Here is a 19,209-nt window from a genome sequence, read left to right as displayed (position 1 = left end):
CCAAAGCCACGAGACTAAAGGTGGCCCCGGGCTTCCAACATTTCCCAGTCACTTTCAAACTGGGCAGGTCCAAAAATGAGACATTTGGTCTGCCAGTTGGCTTAATTAGGGTCAAGTTAAAAGGGGTAAGGTTAGCAAGCCTCAGATTCCAGGAGATTCTGGACATCCAGAGGCACCAAGGCAGGGTCAGATAAGGCCAAAGTTCCCTAAACATCATTTGTGGTCTTCTGGTGGGGGTTAAGGGAGGGGGGAATCTTTTCAGGGATCTGTGTGGTCAAAAGAATTTTCATAACAATGCTAAAAGTTTTTTCTGATTGTGCTGTTATGTGAACTGACAGTGCAAAAGCAATGTTGGATAAAACTGCTGGTGCTTTTGCAAAAAATCAGGCCTGTGGCACCAAACTGTATGGACAGTCACTGTATTTCACCACCATATACCCACAATAAAAAAACAATAAATTTAAAAGCCAGTTTCATTTAAGAATGTCCTTAATAAAGCAGTAAAATAATTTTATAAAATCCTTGAGTAAATCTTTTTAATAGTTACAGAATGAGACGTGTGCTTAAAGCACTTATGCTGCACACCAAGTATGATGGTTGTCTCAAGAAAAAGTACTTGTGCGACGGTTTAAGTTTTAAACTGAACCAATCACTTTTTTCATAGGACACCATTTTTACTATTGCAAACTATGGTTTTTCAGACTTGGGTATTTAGCATACATTTTCTTGAAAATGAGTGAACCTGCAACTTCCAGGAAAAACAACTGACAAGTGATAACATTTTAGTTTTCAAGCAAAAGTTAGAATTTGGGGGAAAACTTGTATCTACTGCATTGAGCTCGACTGCTTGCCAAAACTTAAGATATTTCTGATCACAGATAATATTAACAGTGGTGATGTTTTAACGTTATACAATGAAGTGTGTCAACATTTGGAAGATCTGCATAACTCAGTAAACCAGTATTTTCCAAATGACCAATATAAGATATTTCAGAATCGTGTGAAGGTAAAAAAGATCCATCCTAAATACCAATATACACCAATGGATTTTTACAGAGTACCAAAATTTCATTGATATGGTTTCAGATTCCACATTGTGCCTTATCTTTTAAGAAACCTCCACCTGCTGAGTTCTGATGTAATATCAAAGAAGAATACCATGGTTATTTGAAAAGGCCATTAAAGTACCTCCCTTTTCCAACTGCCTGTTTATGAGAGGTCAGATTTTCTTCAGATATGTACTTCAGACAGCATATCTAAACAGATTGAATGGAGAAGCAAGTGAGAATCCAATTAAATTCTGTTAAGCTAGACATTCAACTTGCAAAATATGTGTGTGTGTGTGTGTATATATATATGAAATGATACTTGCAACTTTTATTTTGGAAAATCGTTTTTTCATTAAAATGCTATTCATGTTCATGTGTAATAAGTTTATTATACTTTTAGTGGTTTTACCTTCAGATATAGTAATACTGATAAATATAGCCTATATAAACAAAAGTTCTTTGGAGTCCTTAATCATTTTTAGAGTGTAAAGTTCTTCAGCACTTTTTCAGAAAGTTGAACTGTGGAGATAAGTTGTAATGCCATCTACTGGCAAGGCCTGAAATCACTGCTTCTCCTGAAATCTAGCTGCTACCAGTTTCCTCACCCACATCCAGATACCTCTCAGAGGTGCTTTTCTGTGAGATTCGGTCATGGGAGGGTGAAGAGGGTAGACAGTTGAGGGAAGACAGAGTTCTTCTACTGAGGAGTGGTAATAATATTCAGTATTTCTCAGTAGCCTCTCTCAGAGCTTAAATCACTGGTTACTAATGTTGGCCCCTGTGGGGCAACTAATGATGATCTACTTCTCGTGTGTTGTTGTTCATTTGTGACTCCTCAAGCTGTGTCTCTTCCCCGTGTAACAACCCTTTCCTACCGATTCTTCAGCAGCATCTGTTGCTGTAAGGAATCTTACTCCCTAACAGGGGAGGGGCCCTGCCCACCTGAGTTCATTGAGATTTAGTCCTTGGCCTTAGAGAAACATGTCAACAGCATGATCCAAGGTAATGAGTGCTCTAGGGATTTTATTCAGCCTTTAAATTGCTTGTGTGGGCTGACTCGAGTAAAGAGAATACTAGTTTGGGGGAGAGGTTTTCTCCTTACTGTGACCATTCCTAATAGTCTCTGGTATGAAATCATCCAATAAGAAACCGAAGCCACCTGAAACTTTTTCTCCTCACCTTCCTCTTTTCAACACAATTCATTTTCTTGGTGACACTGCATAAAATACCGATTGAAACTGTTGATGACATGAAAACTTCACTTTTGTTTGTAGATTTTAAATGGAGGGACTCCAGACATTCCTTCCAGTGGCCTACTACCAGGGCAGGCTCAGGAGAACCCAGGTTATCCATATTCTGATAGCTCTTCTATTCTTGGTAAGTAGCATTATTATTTCTATTGCAGTGAGCTTGCAAAAAACATCTGGCATGATGTCAGTTTTAAGAACTGAATGTACAAATCAGTTCTAGGTAAACTTGTTAAGAACAAAGTAAAGGTTTAAAATTTATTTAAATCTTTACTTCAAAGTTAAGTTTAATGGTTGGGTGCTGGTGGGGGTGTCTCTGGAATTCAAGAGGGGTTTCTGGCAGCCTGGACACAGGCTTTCTCCCAATGTGTGGAACATAATCTCTTCAGAGGGAGAGCTCATGGAGGTTCAGACAGAACCTAAAAGGGTGATCAAAAAGCATTTCAGAGGGTATTGAAAGTCACTAAGCAATGAAGAATTTGCTTCTCCCACACTACCCATCTTTTTCTCTACTTCTCTTTCTAGATCTTTTTCCTCTAATCTCTGAAAGTCGCTCAGTTGTGTCCGACTCTTTGCTGCCCCATGGACTATACAGTCCATGGAATTCTCTAGGCCAGAATACTGGAGTGGGTAGCCTTTTTCTTCTCCAGGGGATCTTCCCAACCCAGGGATCGAACTCAGGTCTCCTGCATTGCAGGCAGGGATTCTTTACCCGCTCAGTCACAAGGGAAGCCCAGGAATACTGGAGTGGGCAGCCTATCCCTTCTGCAGCGGATCTTCCTGACCCAGGAATCGAACCGGGGTCTCCTGCATGGTTTCTTTCTATAATTCCCTCCTTATAACTAGTTATATCAGAATAGTAAAATGAGGTCAACTCATACTTTTAATCTTTATTGAATTTAAGTAGTTCCTTCTTAAAAAGTTGGGTCTTCCAGCTGAAAAACACAAATATTAAAAAAAAAAAAAAAAAAAAAAAGGCAAAGCAACCTTCTTGCCCTACTGTTAAGTTTAACTTTCTTATTAAAAATGTACTTAGGTGCTTGCTTCGGCAGCACATATACTAAAAAAAAAAAAAAAAAAAAAAAAATTGGAACGATACAGAGAAGATTAGCATGGCCCCTGCGCAAGGATGACACGCAAATTCGTGAAGCGTTCCATATTAAAAAAAAAAAAAAAATGTACTTAGGAACTGCTTACTAAAGTTACCCGCTTACTAAAAGAATCACTCACCAGTCTTTATCTCCTCCCACAGGTGAAAACCCTCACATAGGCATAGACATGATAGACAACGATCAAGGCTCAAGTAGTCCCAGTAATGATGAAGCAGCAATGGCTGTCATAATGAGCCTCTTGGAAGCAGATGCTGGGCTTGGTGGCCCTGTTGACTTTAGCGACTTGCCATGGCCGCTGTAAACACTATATGTTGCTTTGGCGACAGCTACAGTATCAAAGTGCATTACTGATGGAGTTATACAGTCTGTGAAGCTTACTGGATAAGGAGAGAACAGCTTTTATGTACTGTCTTCATAAAAGCCATCTCAGAGCCATTGATACAAGTCAATATTAACTATGTGTAACTTCAGAAAAAGTGGAACTAAAGCCTGCTCCAGTGTTTCCTCATCATTGATTATTGGGCTAGCTGTGGATAGCTTGCATTAATTGTATATTTTGGATTCTGTTTGTGTTGAATTTTTTAATCATTGTGCACAGAAGCATCATTGGTAGCTTTTATATGCAAATGGTCATTTCAGATGTATGGTGTTTTTACACTACAAAGAAGTTCCCCATGTGGATATTTCTTATACTAATTGTATCATAAAACCGTTTATTCTTCCTTGTAAGAATCCTTTACTATAAATATGGGTTAAAGTATAATGTATTAGTTAAATATTTTTAATAAATGTTTCCCTTGTTCTATAAATATTGTTCACATTTCAAATAATTAAGGAAAAAATGCTATAGGGCTAGATCATTGATTTTCCATGGTGGGTGTTTATGGACAATCCACACCAAAAACATTTACAGTGCCTTTCTGGTTTTCATAAAAATTCTAGGACATACATAATTTTCCTGTGTCACTTGTTTAGCTGTACTGTAATTTTAGTTTCTGTGAGAACAACGATATTACTGCTTAAACACAAACTTCAAGTCCTCTGAAATTACAAACTCAAGATTAGACAGAACAAACTGGCTCCTCTAATACAACTCCTCTCTATTACCAGTTGTATGGCTTCAGACATTAAGTGAACCCAGACTGAAAGCATCTAAATACTTCTGATTTCTTCTTGAACTGAGTCACAAAATATTAAGAAACAAAACAAAAACATGCATGAACAATTTGCTTGGCAGAACAGCATAGTATAATGAAGAAAGCACTGAACTAGTATCAGAATTTGGCTCTGAAACTTAAGGTTACTATAGAACCTAGTAAAAGTACTTTATCTTCGTATCCGGTTGTACTAGAAAATATTCCCTTTTCAGCTCTAATGATGTTTTGGATTTATAGTATATTTTATAGTTAGTGGAGAATATAAGTGCCTCATCACACATATATCAAACGGGAGTTCCTTGAGCTACTTCCTGGTTTCTAATTATACTGACACCAATAAAACAGGAAATCTGCAAAATACAAGACTGAAAATCTGGTCAAGATGGTTATAAAGATCAGAAACATTAAAACAATGGAATTTTATTTTGATGAAAAACGAGTTTACAATCATTTAGTAAATGAAGAGCAACACTTCATTTTCCTATCCCATAACTTTCAAAAAAATCATTAGTAAATAAATATCTGTGAACAGATTAAGGGTAAGGCAGACCGGATAATAACCCACCTCTGATGTTCACACTCCCTGCATGTGACACTTGAAAAGGATGAAAACGGCACTGAGATAACTGATAAGATATGGTTGAATCTCATCCTCATCATTCAAATAAGCCCAGTGATACTCATTTTTTGCTCATCATGGGCAGCAAACTATATACATTTTACTGAAGGAATACTTTGATAGAAGCACTTACTTAAATTATATTGTGCATCACAACTATAAAAATGGCTTGAACAGTTCCACTTAACCACCATTTATAAAGTGCAACTATATAATGTTCTACATTTTATCTGGGGTGTGATGAATATCAATCTAGACAAAGTACCCCAGCTGCCAATTTCCACCACTTCTGGAAAGATCTAGATGTGTGAAAAAGGACTGTCCCCCATACAAAGAACCCATTTCACAAACCTACTGGTAAACAAATACATTTATATAACTGGAACCTCAAGATGCTAGAGTTGTACTCATTTAAAAAACCATTCAGCTACCTTTGGTCTTTAAAAAAAGCCTACACTGCAATATCCTAAACATCGTTCTGTGCATCTCGCAATGAAGAGCGTGGCCTTGCAGTGCAGGATGAGGAGAGTACAGCGTCACTGTGAAGAGTAGCATGCTATGGTTTCAAGAAACATCACCGTCACAGCATTGGATTCTGTGCGTCAGGATCGAGGTCATTGTTGCCAGAAGGGGGATGGATGGGTAGAATATCCAGCTCATCCACTTGCGGAGTCGGATGCATGACTACCAGCTGGTCCTGGGGAATGTCTGCGGCAGCGGCGGCAAGGTTGGTGATAGATTTACTCTTAACACACTGAAAGTCTACGTGCCGGCTCTTTCCTTCTTCCTTCTCCCAAGACATTCGAATAAAGGGTCTTTGGACATAGTTGTAAATCACTTCGGGGCGGCCCCCAGGCCTTTTCTTTACTTTTTCTTTGTAGGTAGGATAACCTGAAGGAGAGAAGTTTTTAAAAACAGGATGTGCATACACACACCTATGCGCACGTGCATGCGCGCGCGCGCGCACACACACACACACACACACAGGTCCCCACATTCCTCATTCAATTTAACCTAAAGAGGGTTACTCTAGTTCTTGAACAAAACATAGATTAAAATAAAGAAGGAAACCAATATTCTCTTTGGTCATTAGTTCAACAGCAAGAAATTGAAATCCTACTGATATAATTCACAAAACCTCCCACCAACCACCAGAAAAACTTTCAGAGAGCATGGTGGGGCTGGGTCCCTAACACAATGGGAAGTAATCCAGTGTATCATGGGCTCTGGTTGTGCACCCTTGATATCCCTGATCCCTTCCCCCACAATTATTTGGCCTCAGGGCCTGCAATTTACTGCCATATAAGCCTTCTACTTTCTTTAAACCTAAATCTCATCTTTACATCATTTTGGGTTTTTTCTTTCCTTTTTACTGTTTAAGTGGCAAGAAGCTGTAGCGATCTCCAGCTTCACTGATTCCAGGTATTTCTGTGTCTAGGTCAACAAAGCCAATATTTTAACCTCTATATCATTTAAATGTTACTACTATGAACAATCAAGTTCATTCAGACTGGCAATTCCAAAGTAGCATGGACCAGAAAAAAAAGTTGCCTGCCATTTCAGTAAATAGAAATGTGGTGGCCATCAAGTCATCTGCCCCTGCAGCCCACCCCCGACCCAAGGGTGCCCCTGAGGGGAATTCAGGGTGGAAAAATAGCCCTAGATAGTTAAGATGTGTATCAAAGGAATAATTTCAACAAGCCCAGACTTCTGCATTTCCCCAAAGGTAGAGAGGCACTAAAATCAATACTTGAGATGTCTGCTTTTTGTGATTAGCAGTAATCTTTTGATCATTGTTTTCTCTTCTCCCAGTTAAAACTCCTACATATGCCAGCTCCTCCCTTACCTCCTTGGAACAGTTTCTCAGGGCTATCTGAGAGGCTATATCCAAGGCTACAATTGAAAGTAAGGCCACTAAATAAAACATAATTCTGAACTTCCAAGTTGTGCAACACTTTTTTTTCAGTAGACACAGCTTTCCCAGTAATTATACATCTTCCTTCTCTTAGATCATAGTCACTGAAGAGTAACAACTGGTAACAACCATCCCAGTCTTAGGAACATTTCAGTCATTTACCAATACGGCAGTTTGTCTAAAGATATACTTTCCTTAGATGCTATCACAAGTTCCTTCTCTTTCCTACTAGCATGAATTGCTAGTTTAGACCAAGTACTGGAAAACATGGTCTGTAAAGGGCTAGACAGGTGTGTGGGCCATATGGTCTTTATCACACCTATTCAACTATGCCATAATAAAATGAAATCAGCCACAGACAATGCATAAATTAATGAGTATGTCTATGTTACAAGAAAACTTGATTTATAAAAAATATGTAGTGGGTTGGATTTGGCCTATGGGCCACTGTTAAAATCAGAAAAAAAATCCACATAGGCCTCACACAGTCAGGGTTCAATTAAGGATTCCTGCATAGGAGTTTGTTATGCAGGCATCACTGGCAGCTAGTATATTTAGCCATGTGTGGAGAGTGTGTGTGTGTGTGTGTGGGTGTGGGTGTGTGTGTGTGGGTGTGGGTGTGGGTGTGTGGTTGAGGTGAGGGAGGCACAGGGGCAAGCAGGACTAAACATCTTCTAAAGACCTATAGAATGTCTTCTTCGTTTCATACTTCCAATTACCATCTGAAGGGCAGCTCTAGAGGTCAGAAAGGTTTCCCTTTCTCTATTCCCTTGTCCCTGATTGCTCCAGGACTATTAGAACGTCCTTAAATTCCCATCTCATTGTATTCCAATCTCTTCTCCACACTGAATCTTTTTTTTTTTTTCTTAACACAAGTATAATAATAATATTACATCTTTGCTTTAGAACTACCAATGGTTTCCTCATGCTTAAAGGGGAAGGTCCATACTCCTTAGCACAGTGTATCAGGCTTTTTTAAACACAGTTCCAACCCACTTGTTATCAGTTCAAATACCTGCTAGGGGCCTGCTAAAGTAATTCCCCCTCCAGTTACAGTCTCTTTAACTTTGAAACCAAGCAGCTAAAACTCACTGTTTGCAAAATGACAGAAGAGGACATAGACTGGTGAAGCTAATGTGCCCTCTTTTTAAACCCCAAATTTCCACCCCTCCCCTTCCTGCAAAGACCTCATTTCTGGTAATTCTTCCCTGTATGTCTCAGGAGTCCCTCATCTTCATCTCCAACAGCTCATCTGATCACTGATCTGAATACCGTAATCTTTGTAATCACCATCACAGACACAGAAAGTACTATGTGCTAGGCCCTATTTAAAGTGTTCTTCATGGATTAACTCATTCTACACTCACAGTGACCCTATAATGTATGTATTAATACTCTCATTTTAGATGAGAAAACAAAGGCAAAAAGAAGTAAAGTGCCTTGTCCAAGGTCATACAGCTATTAAATCATAGGCTTTGAACTCAAGCAATCTGGCTCCAGAACCTTTACTCATTACTCTAGGCCAAGGAAGATATTTTGTTTTTAGTAAGGGCACTTTAAAATAAAAGAAGGATCTGAGAGTAGCATCTGTAAAAGTTCATTTAAATCACAAGGTAAAAAGCAGTCTAAAAAGTTTGCATTTAAGTAAGATGAAGTACATGGACATTCAATTCAATTTGAAAATAAGCTATTATCATACCTTAAGACACCTTAAGACATATAGTAATTGTGATCACAGCCCAACAGAACTAAAATCTAATACTTTCTGAAAATTCATGTAAAAAGAGTGGTGCTGGTTGTTTAGTTGCTAAGTCGTGTCCAACCCTTGCAACCCATGGACTGTAGCCCGCCGGGCTCCTCTGACCATAGGATTTTCCAGATAAAATCTTGGAAAATTAGTGGCTAAACCACCACCACCAGTTTTTACATGAATTTTCAAAAAAGTACTAGATTTTAGTTCTGTTGGGCTATGATCACAATTACTATCAGGCAAAGAGTCCTGTCATCTCTTACGGGAGTATACACACGTGTGCCAAACACACTACATGGGCTTGGTAAAAAATGCATTAAGTAGAGTGATGGCAGAAAAGACAAATTCATATCTCTATATTGCTAGAGAATCTTATAGAATAAATACTAATTTTTAAGGGCCTTCTATTTCTCTTCTCAGATAAAGAAAGCTGACTTTTGTTATTTATGTGTTTACTGCATGAGCATTCTGTAATCATTTGTCTGAAATTTTCTCAAAATATTCAAAATATAATCTCAATGGGATCCAGCTTTTAAACCTTGCTGGTTCCAAAAGATAATTAATAAATAAAAAAAGTGAAAATGTCTTACCTTCTATTCCCAGTCTAATCTTCTTAAGACCCCTCTCCTTCAAAACTGATTTGGCAACATCTCTGTTTTCAATGTACTTGAAAAATCTATATAATTTTGTGCTATAAATAACTGGAAACAAAGAGACAAAAATATTTTATTAAAATCAAAGTACTTAGAGATGACTCAAGGTTATTTATCTTGATCATCAAAGGGGCCTGACAACCCTAAAAGCCCAAATAATGGATGCAGTGATGCCAAAGATGACTAGCCAACATGACAGGACAATTCAGTACAGTTAATATAGAAGCAAATGTCTACATAAGATGAAACAAGAAAAGCTTTAATAACCAATCAGGTAACCCAATCCATAGGAAGACTCTCCTTCTGAAAGATATATCATACACAGACACTGGAATGGGGTCTGCCCCAATTTCTTCAAATAAAGAGAATCAAAAAAAGGTATCAGTATCACATCATTATCAAGCAGGCAAAGTAAAAGACTTTGCTAGGATACCTACAAGGCCTCATCTGGAGGGGAAAAAACTGCCTTGTCAGAAAGTACAAAATGGATACATCTTACATTTCATGGATTGAGCAACTATTAATAATTCCCCCAAAAGGCAAAGACCCTCCCCACAAATTGTTTTCCATTCAGGCGAACAGCCCCATTTAATACTGATGTTAAAAATGGCAGATTCGAGCATGTTCTGCCTAGGTTAGTCTGTTTAGAGCAAACTGGTTTTGCAAAGGACAGACACTCCACTGACAACATGTTGAGTCTTCCAAATGTGCTGGGCACTTCAGGGAGTTAGACTGATGGACCTTCCTCGCCTTCTCTCTTTCAGGTGGAGTTATCTCCCTTAAAAGGTGAACTGCAAAGGTTTTTTCAAAAAAAGAAAAACAAACTCACAAACCAAACATGCTGGTTTAAGAGCCAATAAAAGGAAAAAACGTATACAGAAGCTATTCATGGGGTAAAAGTTGTGATTATTACTACATCCTTAAGATTACTGATATTTTAAGATAAAGATTTTTTGACATTTCAGAATGGGTGGTGTATGTCACTCTTAGGAAAATCAGCCTGAAGAGATAGGCTATCTCTTGTCTCCTCAAATGTTATCTTCTTTAGGTTGGAACATCTTGGCATAAAATGAAATGTATTTAGACAAATTAAATAAAAATGTTTCCAGTCCTTTTAAACTTCAAAGTTCAAGAAAAGAAACAACAACAACAACAAAAAAAAAACAAAAAACACTGAAATGAAAAGCTCAATAACTAAAAAGGAAAAGCCAGGTCTAATATTATTCCTCTATCACTATAGTGTCATTTCTGTGCTCTATGGTTGACCCTCCTCTCTTGAAGTCAAACTTTCTGAAAACTAAAGCTCAACTTTTTATTCCACATATTATAGAAAACCATGGTCAGCAAAAAGCCTAGGAATGAGGAAACAGCAACATTTTATTACTGCAACTGTCCACAAAAGAATCACAGTACTCATTCAAGTGTTATCATGCAAAGGAAACGTCTCAAATGTAAATTCTGAAAACTACTACCATACTCTGTGTTGAAATAATCATCTGAAAATCTTTAGAATTAAAATTAAAGAAGCATACCACTTGGAAGTCTGGTTTATTTTTAGGAAAGGGTAAATAAAATGGAAAAACCAGAGCTTAAAGGATTCTAATACTCCATATAAATCCTGTTCTCGAATCATTCTTTTACCAGTAATTTTTTCTCAATCTATGGAACTGTTCAAAAATACTATATTGGGCTCACCAAAAACAAACATTCAAACAAACAAAATCAATATGAGATACACTTTCTAACAGAAAAAAAAAAAAAAAACAAAGGTTTTAATTAGAAGTTTAGAAGTACAGTAAGAAAAAAGTCACTGCTGCTCAAGATGTGCTGTTTTGACCAAAAATACCTAAAGTTCCACAAAGCTTTCAGAAGGGTCATGTATTCTCCAAGAACGCATGTGACATTAAAAAAGGAATGTCTTAGAACTTAAAGTCATCTTTGTAATCAGTGAGTTGAAGCTTCTCATTTTATATACAAATAAAAATTCATCTCTATAAGAAACAGTTTTATTTTCCATTATCTACTATTCCAGGATCTATTTCTCTTGGATGCTTCTAAATGCCAAAAAAAAAAAACCAACTAAGGTCTGGATATGCAACAAAGAGCAAACCATTTCTATGCATGATATGGGTGAATACATTTTTTCTGTAAAGGGCCATACAGTAAATACTTTGGGCTTTGCTAGCCATGCGGTCTTCATTCCAACTACTCATCTCAGCTATTGTAGCGCGAAAGCAGCCATAGACAATACATGAAACTTAATTTATAAAAACAGGCAAAAGGCTGGATTTGGCCCACAGGCTGTAGTTTGTCCACTCCTGGTATAAGAAAGAGTTCAGAAAACTTTCTTTATAAAAACTGTCCTTTAATCAATATTATAAACAATAAAGAGGAAATCTGTGGTGATTTAAGAGAGAGAAAATACGCCACAGCACATACTTTGTGAATACTCTTCTCCCATCTGCGGTGGATACTCTTCATCCCAATCAACAACATCGTCGTCCGTGAGCACCACTATGTGGCACTCGCGCTCCCCGCTCTGGGCACTGGCTACCATGAGAGGCAGGATCATTTCTTCCAAGTAAAATTCGAACTGTCTGCGGGCACCATCATTTGACAACTCATGCATTAGGGCACCTGAAATAAAACCCACAAAAGTAACTTCACTTTAGGGGTGACTGATAAGTAAAAGAGCAGAAATAACAAACACATAAACAAAACACCACATTAGTTCAGCATCTACTTCAGGACCCTGTAGATAATACAAGGGTTATTCTTTAGTCACTAAAACTTTTCTCAGAGAGAGTTCTTATGGAAATGCGGAATGTTATAGCAAGAAGGGCCAATTAAAGTCATCCAACAAAAACCTCTTCACTTTACACATCATGAAGCAATCTGCCTAAGGTTACAAAACTAATTTTCAAAATCAGAATTAAATCCACCCTCTGTGACTCTATTCGCAGTCCAGGTTATTTTTCACTACATCATTTTGTCTTCAATCAATGTATGCGGTTATATTTTAAAGTATATTCTAAGGATATTTTTGCAGATTATCCATATGAAATAAAATAGTCCCCACTGGAGAAGGAAATGGCAACCCACTCCAGTATTCTTGCCTGGAAAATCCCATGGACAGAGGAGTCTGGTGGGCTACAGTTCATGGGGTCGCAAAGAGTCAGACATGACTGAGCACACAGGAATCACATAGCTTATGTGACCCTAGAACTGAGAGGAATGAAAGATACACTTCACCTGACCCTTCTTCTGACATAACAAACAACTTTAACTTCCCAAATACACAGTCACAAACTCACCTGCACCAACCTAATCATTTTTATTTTATTCCTATTTCATTGGCAACGTCCAATTTCTTATCTAAGGATCTATTACCTCAGGAACTACCAGGAGAGTGAGAGAAGACACTAAAACTCAAATCTATAGTTTCCCAAATCAGAGCTTTTCCCCTCTCTACAACATGTTACTAACTGTTAATATAATAAACAATTAAATAATCAACTATGTTATTATTATTTAGCCATGTCTCTCTCTAGGCTGCATATTTCCATTATGATTTTTTTTTAATTCCTTTTATAGGTAAATTCTTATACATAAAAATACATTCTCTTATATAGTCTCCAAATGACCTCTGGATTGTTAAAGAAAATGAACATCTTTTAAAAAAAATTTTACTGAAGTAAAAAAATTTTTACTGACTTACAATGCTAATTTCTGCTGTACAGCAAAATGATTTAGTTATGCATACAATGTTTTTCATATTCTTTTCCATTATGTCACAGAATATTGAACATAGTTGCCTGTGCTATACAGTGAGTGAGTGAAGTTGCTCAGTCGTGTCCGACTCTTTACGACCCCGTGGACTGTAGCCTACCAGGCTTCTTCGTCCATGGGATTCTCCAGGCAAGAATACTGGAGTGGGTTACCATTTCCTTCTCTAGGGGATCTTCCCGACCCAGGGATCGAATCCGGGTCTCCCGCATTGGAGGCAGACGCTTTAACCTCTGAGCCACCGGGAAAGCCCGTGCTATACAGTAGTTCTTTTTTATTTATCTATCCTGTATGTATGTATGTATGTATGTATGTATGTATGTATGTATGTATGTGTGTGTGTGTGTATTAGTTTGTATCTGCTTAATCCCAAATTCCCAATCCTTCCTTCCCTATCCCCTTCCCCTGTGACAACCACAAGTCTGTTCTCTCTGTCTTGACTCTGCTTCTGTTTCATAGGTATGTTTTTGTCCTATTTTAGATTCTACAAATAAGTGATATAATATGGTATTTGTCTTTATCTTACTTACTTCACTTAGTATGATAATCTGTAGGTTCATCCTTGTTGCTGTAAATGGCATTATTTCATTCTTTTTATGGCTAATATTCCATTATGTGTTTATATACACACAAGAACACACAGACCATATCTTCTTTATCCGTTGTTTGTCTATTGACAGACATTTAGGTTGTTTCCATGTCTTGGCTATCATAAACAGTGCTGCTATGAACATGGGGTACCTGGATCTTTTCAAATTACAGTTTTGTCTGGATATATGCCCTGGAGTGGGATTGCTGGATCATATGGCAACTCTACTTTCAGTTTTTTGAGGAACCTCCATACTGCTCTCCGTACTAACTTACACCAATTTACATTCCCACCAACAGTGTTAAGAGGGTCGGTCCCCTTTTCTCTATAGCCTCTCCAGCATTTATTATTTATAAACTTTAAAGATGGCCATTCTGACCAGTGTGAAGTCATTATAGCTTGATTTGCATTTCTCTAATAAACACTCTCATCACTAAGATTTGGTATCATTATCCCTGGTTTTCTTTCTCCTTTCTGGCTGCTGTTCTTCGGTCACCTTTTTCAATTTTTTCTCCTCTAGCTGGCCATTCAGTTCAGTTGCTTAGTCTTGTCCAACTCTTTGTGACCCCATGGACTGCAGCACACCAGGCTTCCCTGTCCATCACCAACTCCCAGACCTTGCTCAAACCCATGTCCATCGAGTCGGTGATGCCATCCAACCATCTCCTTCTCTGTCATCCCCTTCACCTCTTGCCTTCGATCTTTCCCAGCATCAGGGTCTTTTCCAGTGAGTCAGTTCTTCGCATCAGGTGGCCAAAGTATTGGAGCTTCAGCATCAGTCCTTCCAATGAATAATCAGGACTGATTTCCTTTAGGAAATTATCTAAATATTTTCTAAATATTTAGGTTAAATATTTCCTAAATATTTAGCTGGCCATTATATATTGATATTTCGCAGGGACGTTCTAAGTTCTTTATTTTCTCTCACCTTAAGCTTACAATTCTCAAATTTATTCTACTAATTCTGCCCGCTATATTCCAGATGCATTATATTCAACTGCCTCCTGAAATCTCCACTAGGATGCCCTTTCACAGGCATCTCAAACTCAATATATTCCAATTGAACTTAATCATTTCAGTCTCTCTCTCTGCAGTTTTTCAAATGAGTAAATGGCATCACCATGCACTCAAGTTCTCAGAACCATCTCAGAAGAGTATTAGTCATATGACAGTCTCTTAAATATTTGTAAAATAAATGAATATTTGATTCCTCTTTCATCTCTTAACCATTCCTCAAGCCCTATTAAGTCCACCTCTTAAATACATCTTGAGCTGTGCTATTTCTTTCCCTGAAAGATGCCATTTTCCAAAGATAGCTAAAAAGTTTCTCACACCATATACTTTTCTACAATGGGAGTTTGATATTTCCTCCCAGTAGGAGAAGTCCATTTCCTCTCCCCTTCAATTTAGGCTGGTTATACTGACTTGCTTGTAACAAGGGGAGCACAGCAGAGGCAATGGGTACATGACTTGTGGTTCTGCCTTGGTCTTGGGAATGCTTGCTCTTCAGATGCTTCCTCTCTGATTCAGTCTCCAGGCTTGAGGAAGCCCAACCCTCATGAAGAGGTCACGTGTAGATACTCTGTTTGACAATCCTCACTGAACCCAGCCTTACAGTTGTCCCATTGTAAAACTCACCAGCTGCTTTTGCCTTCATTTTCTCCACAGTAGCCCCCAAAATACAAATAGACATCTCTAGTTTAAACTTTTCATGGCTTGTGCTATCTCAGAATAAAAGTCCCAAATCCTCAACCTGGTCCTTAAGCCTGTTATGTGAAAAAGGAGGTTATAGATCAGTGTCCACAGTACTTTTAAAAAAGTTTTTTCTTTAAATACTATCGATAGTATTTAAAGAAAAATACTTTAGATTCTGATGATTCCCACATATAACTATCTAGTCCACATTTCTCTCTTTAGACACGTATACCCAATGTCCTGCTCTGCATTTCCACTTGAATGTCTAACAGGTATTTCAAACTTATGTCCAAAGCCAAGCTTTTAAGTATTTGCCCCCCATGAAGTCTTCCCTCATTTCAATCAATGGTTAACTCCACACTTCTAGATAGTTTAAGTACTATTCTCTCTTTTCAGCCTCATATTCAAATCAACAAGTAAATCCTTACACCTCTACCATCCAATATATTCAGAATTTGATCATTTTACATTGCTTCCACCTTAATTTAAGCCACCATCATCTCTTACCTAAATTATGATAAGTTTCCTAATTACCTCTTTGTATCTACCTTAGTTCCCCCTGCAGTCCATCTCCAACCCAACAGCCAAGAGTGATTCTTTTAAAATACACATCAGATCAGGAATACACCACTGCATGACTCTAAAGTGAATTCTGTGTGAACAGTGTGCCCATTAAATGGCAAAACATGGCATCCTTACAGATCATATCACTTCTCTGTTAAAGCCCTCTGATGGCTTCCTATTTCACTCAGTAAAGTCAGAAGATAAAGGCCCCACACCACCTCATTTCCCACTACTGACACCCTCACTCACTCTACTCCAACTCCTCTTTGCTGCTCTCGAACTTACCAGGCAAACTGCTTCAACACTTGCTCTCATTGTTAACCTCTGCTTGAAATTTACTTCAGTTTTCCTCTGCAATGAAGGCCTCTCAAACTACTCTTTATACCTTTACCTTTCTTCTCCCTCCTCAGCACATACCACTATCTAACATACCATATGTTATTTGTTCATGTTACTTGCTTACCTCGTCTGTTGTCTGTGTCCCCCGAAAGAGTGAAAGTTCCATTAGAACAGGAAATTTTGCCTGGTTTGTTCCTGCTGCATCCCCCAAACTTAGCACAGGACTTGGTACAGAATGAACAGTTAATAAAACACTTAACCAGTTTTGTTTTCTCCCTATCCTCTGGCCTTATGTCTCATCACTCAAACACTATCTCTTCCAATATAGCCATACTTCCCTTCTTCCAGGACCTTAAGCATGTCATATTCCTTCAAACCTGAAAGCCTCTGCAAATACCATTTCTGCTGCCTGGAGACTTTCTCACTCTCTTTTCCATTCCCTTACGTCTCAGCTTTAATGTCACTGATTCAGATAATGATCTTCCACAGCCCCTTTAGTATAGTATTCTGTGGTAATTCTGTCATAGTATCTCATTTCTTCACTCTATTTTCACAGCTTTTCATTACTTCTTGAATGCCTGTCTTCCCCGCTAGACTGTAAACTCCATAAATACAGGGACAAAGTCTTTCTTGTTCATCACTATATGTACTATATGCATGGAACTTATTGAAAGCCTGATTAAGAAGGGAAAAAAGTTATACAAGTTATATAGTACACTAGAAACATAAAACTGGTACATAGGAATTAGAGATAAAGAGCTGGAAACCTATGGTGTATAAGTAATATTTGAAGTCCCAGTGATGAATGGCATTACTTAGATTAAGTGTATAGATTCTGTAAGAGCGAAGGTAGCTGAAGACAAAACTGTTGGCAAGGAACACATTCAAGGTATCAATGATCAGGAGGCAGGTGAGAAAAAAAATTAGCAGAAGATCTAAAGAAGGATGTCAAAGAGTCAGAGTATTGAAGAAAGAGTCAAGGAAAAAAACAAAACAAAACAGTGAAACCTAAAGGAAATGCCTTTAAAGATAGATACCAGATTTACCACTAAATTTAACATTGTTATAGTCAATTCAGCAAGACAAAAAGATATAAAAAGTTTTACTTACAAAAGGGTCAATTATCTACCAAGAATATGTAAGAAACAACTGAAAAACTACTAGAAATAAGCAGAGTTCAGTTAGGTGAAAGTGAAAGTGAAGTCGCTCAGTCATGGCTGACTCTTTGCGACCCCATGGACTGTAGCCTACCAGCCTCCTCAGTCCATGGAATTTTCCAGGCAAGAGTACTGGAGTGGGTTGCCATTTCCTTCTCAGTTAGGTAGCTAAACACAAATATAGAAAATTCAGTAATTTTCTTTTATGCTAGCTGTTAGAAAATCTGAACATATTCTACACACAACAGTAACAAAAATACAAATTATCAAAGAATAAACTTAGACCATTGCAGAAGACACAAAAGAAAACTGAATAAATGGAAAGACACAGTAGTTGGAATAGGAGGCAGTATAATAAATGTATTAATTCTTGTTGTCATTGTTCAGTCACTCAGTAGCATCTGACTCTTTACAACCCCATGGACTGCAGCACACCAGGCCTCTCTGTCCTTCACCATCTCCCTGAGCTTGCTCAAATTCATGTCTACTGAGCCAGTGATGCCATCCAACCATCTCATCCTCTGTTGCCCCCTACTCCCCCTACCCTCAATCTTTTCCAGCATTAGTGTATTTTCCAATGAGTTGGTTCTTCCCATCAGGTGGGTAAAGTATCGGAGCTTCAGCTTCAGCATCAATCCTCCCAATGAATATTCAGGGTTGATTTCCTTTAGGACTGATTGATCTCCTTGCAGCCCAAGGGACTCTCAAGAGTCTTCTCCAACAACACAGTTCAAAAGCAACATTTTTTTGGCACTCAGCCTTCTTTACGGCCCAGCTCTCACATTTGTACGTGACTACTGGAAAAACCATAGCTTTGACTATAGCTTTGACTATATGGACCTTTGTTGGCAAAGTGATGTCTCTGCTTTTTAATATGGTATCTAGGTTTGTCATGGTTTTTCTTCCAAAGAGCAAGATACAGTACAAAAGAGTATGAAATGCAGCACTTGGGTGCAGTCTCAAAAATAACAGAATGATCTCAGTTTGTTTCCAAGGCAAACCATTCAATATCACAGTAATCCAAGTCTATGCCCCAGTCACTAATGCCAAAGAAGCTGAAGTTGAACAGTTCTATGAAGACCTATAAGACCTTCTAGAACTAACACCAAAACAAGATGTCCTTTTCATCTTAGAGGACTGGAATGCAAAAGTAGAAAGTCAAGACATATCTGGAGTAACAGGCAAGTTTGGCCTTTGTGACCAAAATGAAGTAGGGCAAAGGCTAATAAAGTTCTGCTAATTCTTACAAAAAAATAACTTCAAAGAATCACTGAAAAGCTCAAAAATTTTCAAATGATGTATTTTTGAATGCCAACAACAGACACAGGTTAGACTGGAATATGTTTAAGCCTGAGGATTACTCTATAAAGAGGGAAAGACTAATGATACTAGAGAAGACAATAAGTGGAAAAGTATCTTATAAATGCATAAGGCTATAAAAGAGTTTATTCATTCAACAAATGTTTATTGAGTCCTCACTATGTGCCTGACACTAGACACAGAGTGAAAAGGTACAGTCCCCATCCTCAAATTCAACTGATTTAATGCTATAAACTGAAAAAAAGGGCAAGACAGAG

At 38.0% G+C, this 19,209-nt stretch overlaps 2 protein-coding genes and 1 pseudogene across 15 annotated transcripts in view; 2 read left to right on the top strand and 1 right to left on the bottom strand.

Moving 5' to 3' along the window:
- BMAL1 (basic helix-loop-helix ARNT like 1) overlaps positions 1-4,405 on the top strand; it is a 109,932-nt gene extending 105,527 nt beyond the window's left edge. For all 6 annotated transcript variants that reach the window (XM_055548575.1, XM_055548570.1, XM_055548572.1 and 3 more), the window contains 2 exons: positions 2,324-2,426; positions 3,549-4,405. In XM_055548575.1, the coding sequence (XP_055404550.1) occupies positions 2,324-2,426; positions 3,549-3,709 (264 nt within the window). In that variant the 3' untranslated portion in view covers positions 3,710-4,405. The remainder of the gene's footprint in view (positions 1-2,323; positions 2,427-3,548) is intronic.
- On the top strand, positions 3,373-3,460 carry LOC129629387 (uncharacterized; annotated as a pseudogene).
- Positions 4,406-4,965: 560 nt separating the features above from the next.
- Positions 4,966-19,209, bottom strand: part of BTBD10 (BTB domain containing 10) — a 74,568-nt gene continuing 60,324 nt past the window's right edge. For all 9 annotated transcript variants that reach the window (XM_055548583.1, XM_055548584.1, XM_055548582.1 and 6 more), the window contains 3 exons: positions 11,942-12,139; positions 9,440-9,550; positions 4,966-6,075 (listed from right to left, as the gene is read on the bottom strand). In XM_055548583.1, the coding sequence (XP_055404558.1) occupies positions 5,765-6,075; positions 9,440-9,550; positions 11,942-12,139 (620 nt within the window). In that variant the 3' untranslated portion in view covers positions 4,966-5,764. The remainder of the gene's footprint in view (positions 6,076-9,439; positions 9,551-11,941; positions 12,140-19,209) is intronic.

The sequence above is a fragment of the Bubalus kerabau genome, chromosome 15, assembly GCF_029407905.1.
Source record: "Bubalus kerabau isolate K-KA32 ecotype Philippines breed swamp buffalo chromosome 15, PCC_UOA_SB_1v2, whole genome shotgun sequence".
NCBI classification, from domain to species: domain Eukaryota; kingdom Metazoa; phylum Chordata; class Mammalia; order Artiodactyla; family Bovidae; genus Bubalus; species Bubalus kerabau.
The sequence above is the reverse complement of the archived record's forward strand: the minus strand, read 5'-3'. Positions and strand labels throughout refer to the sequence as shown.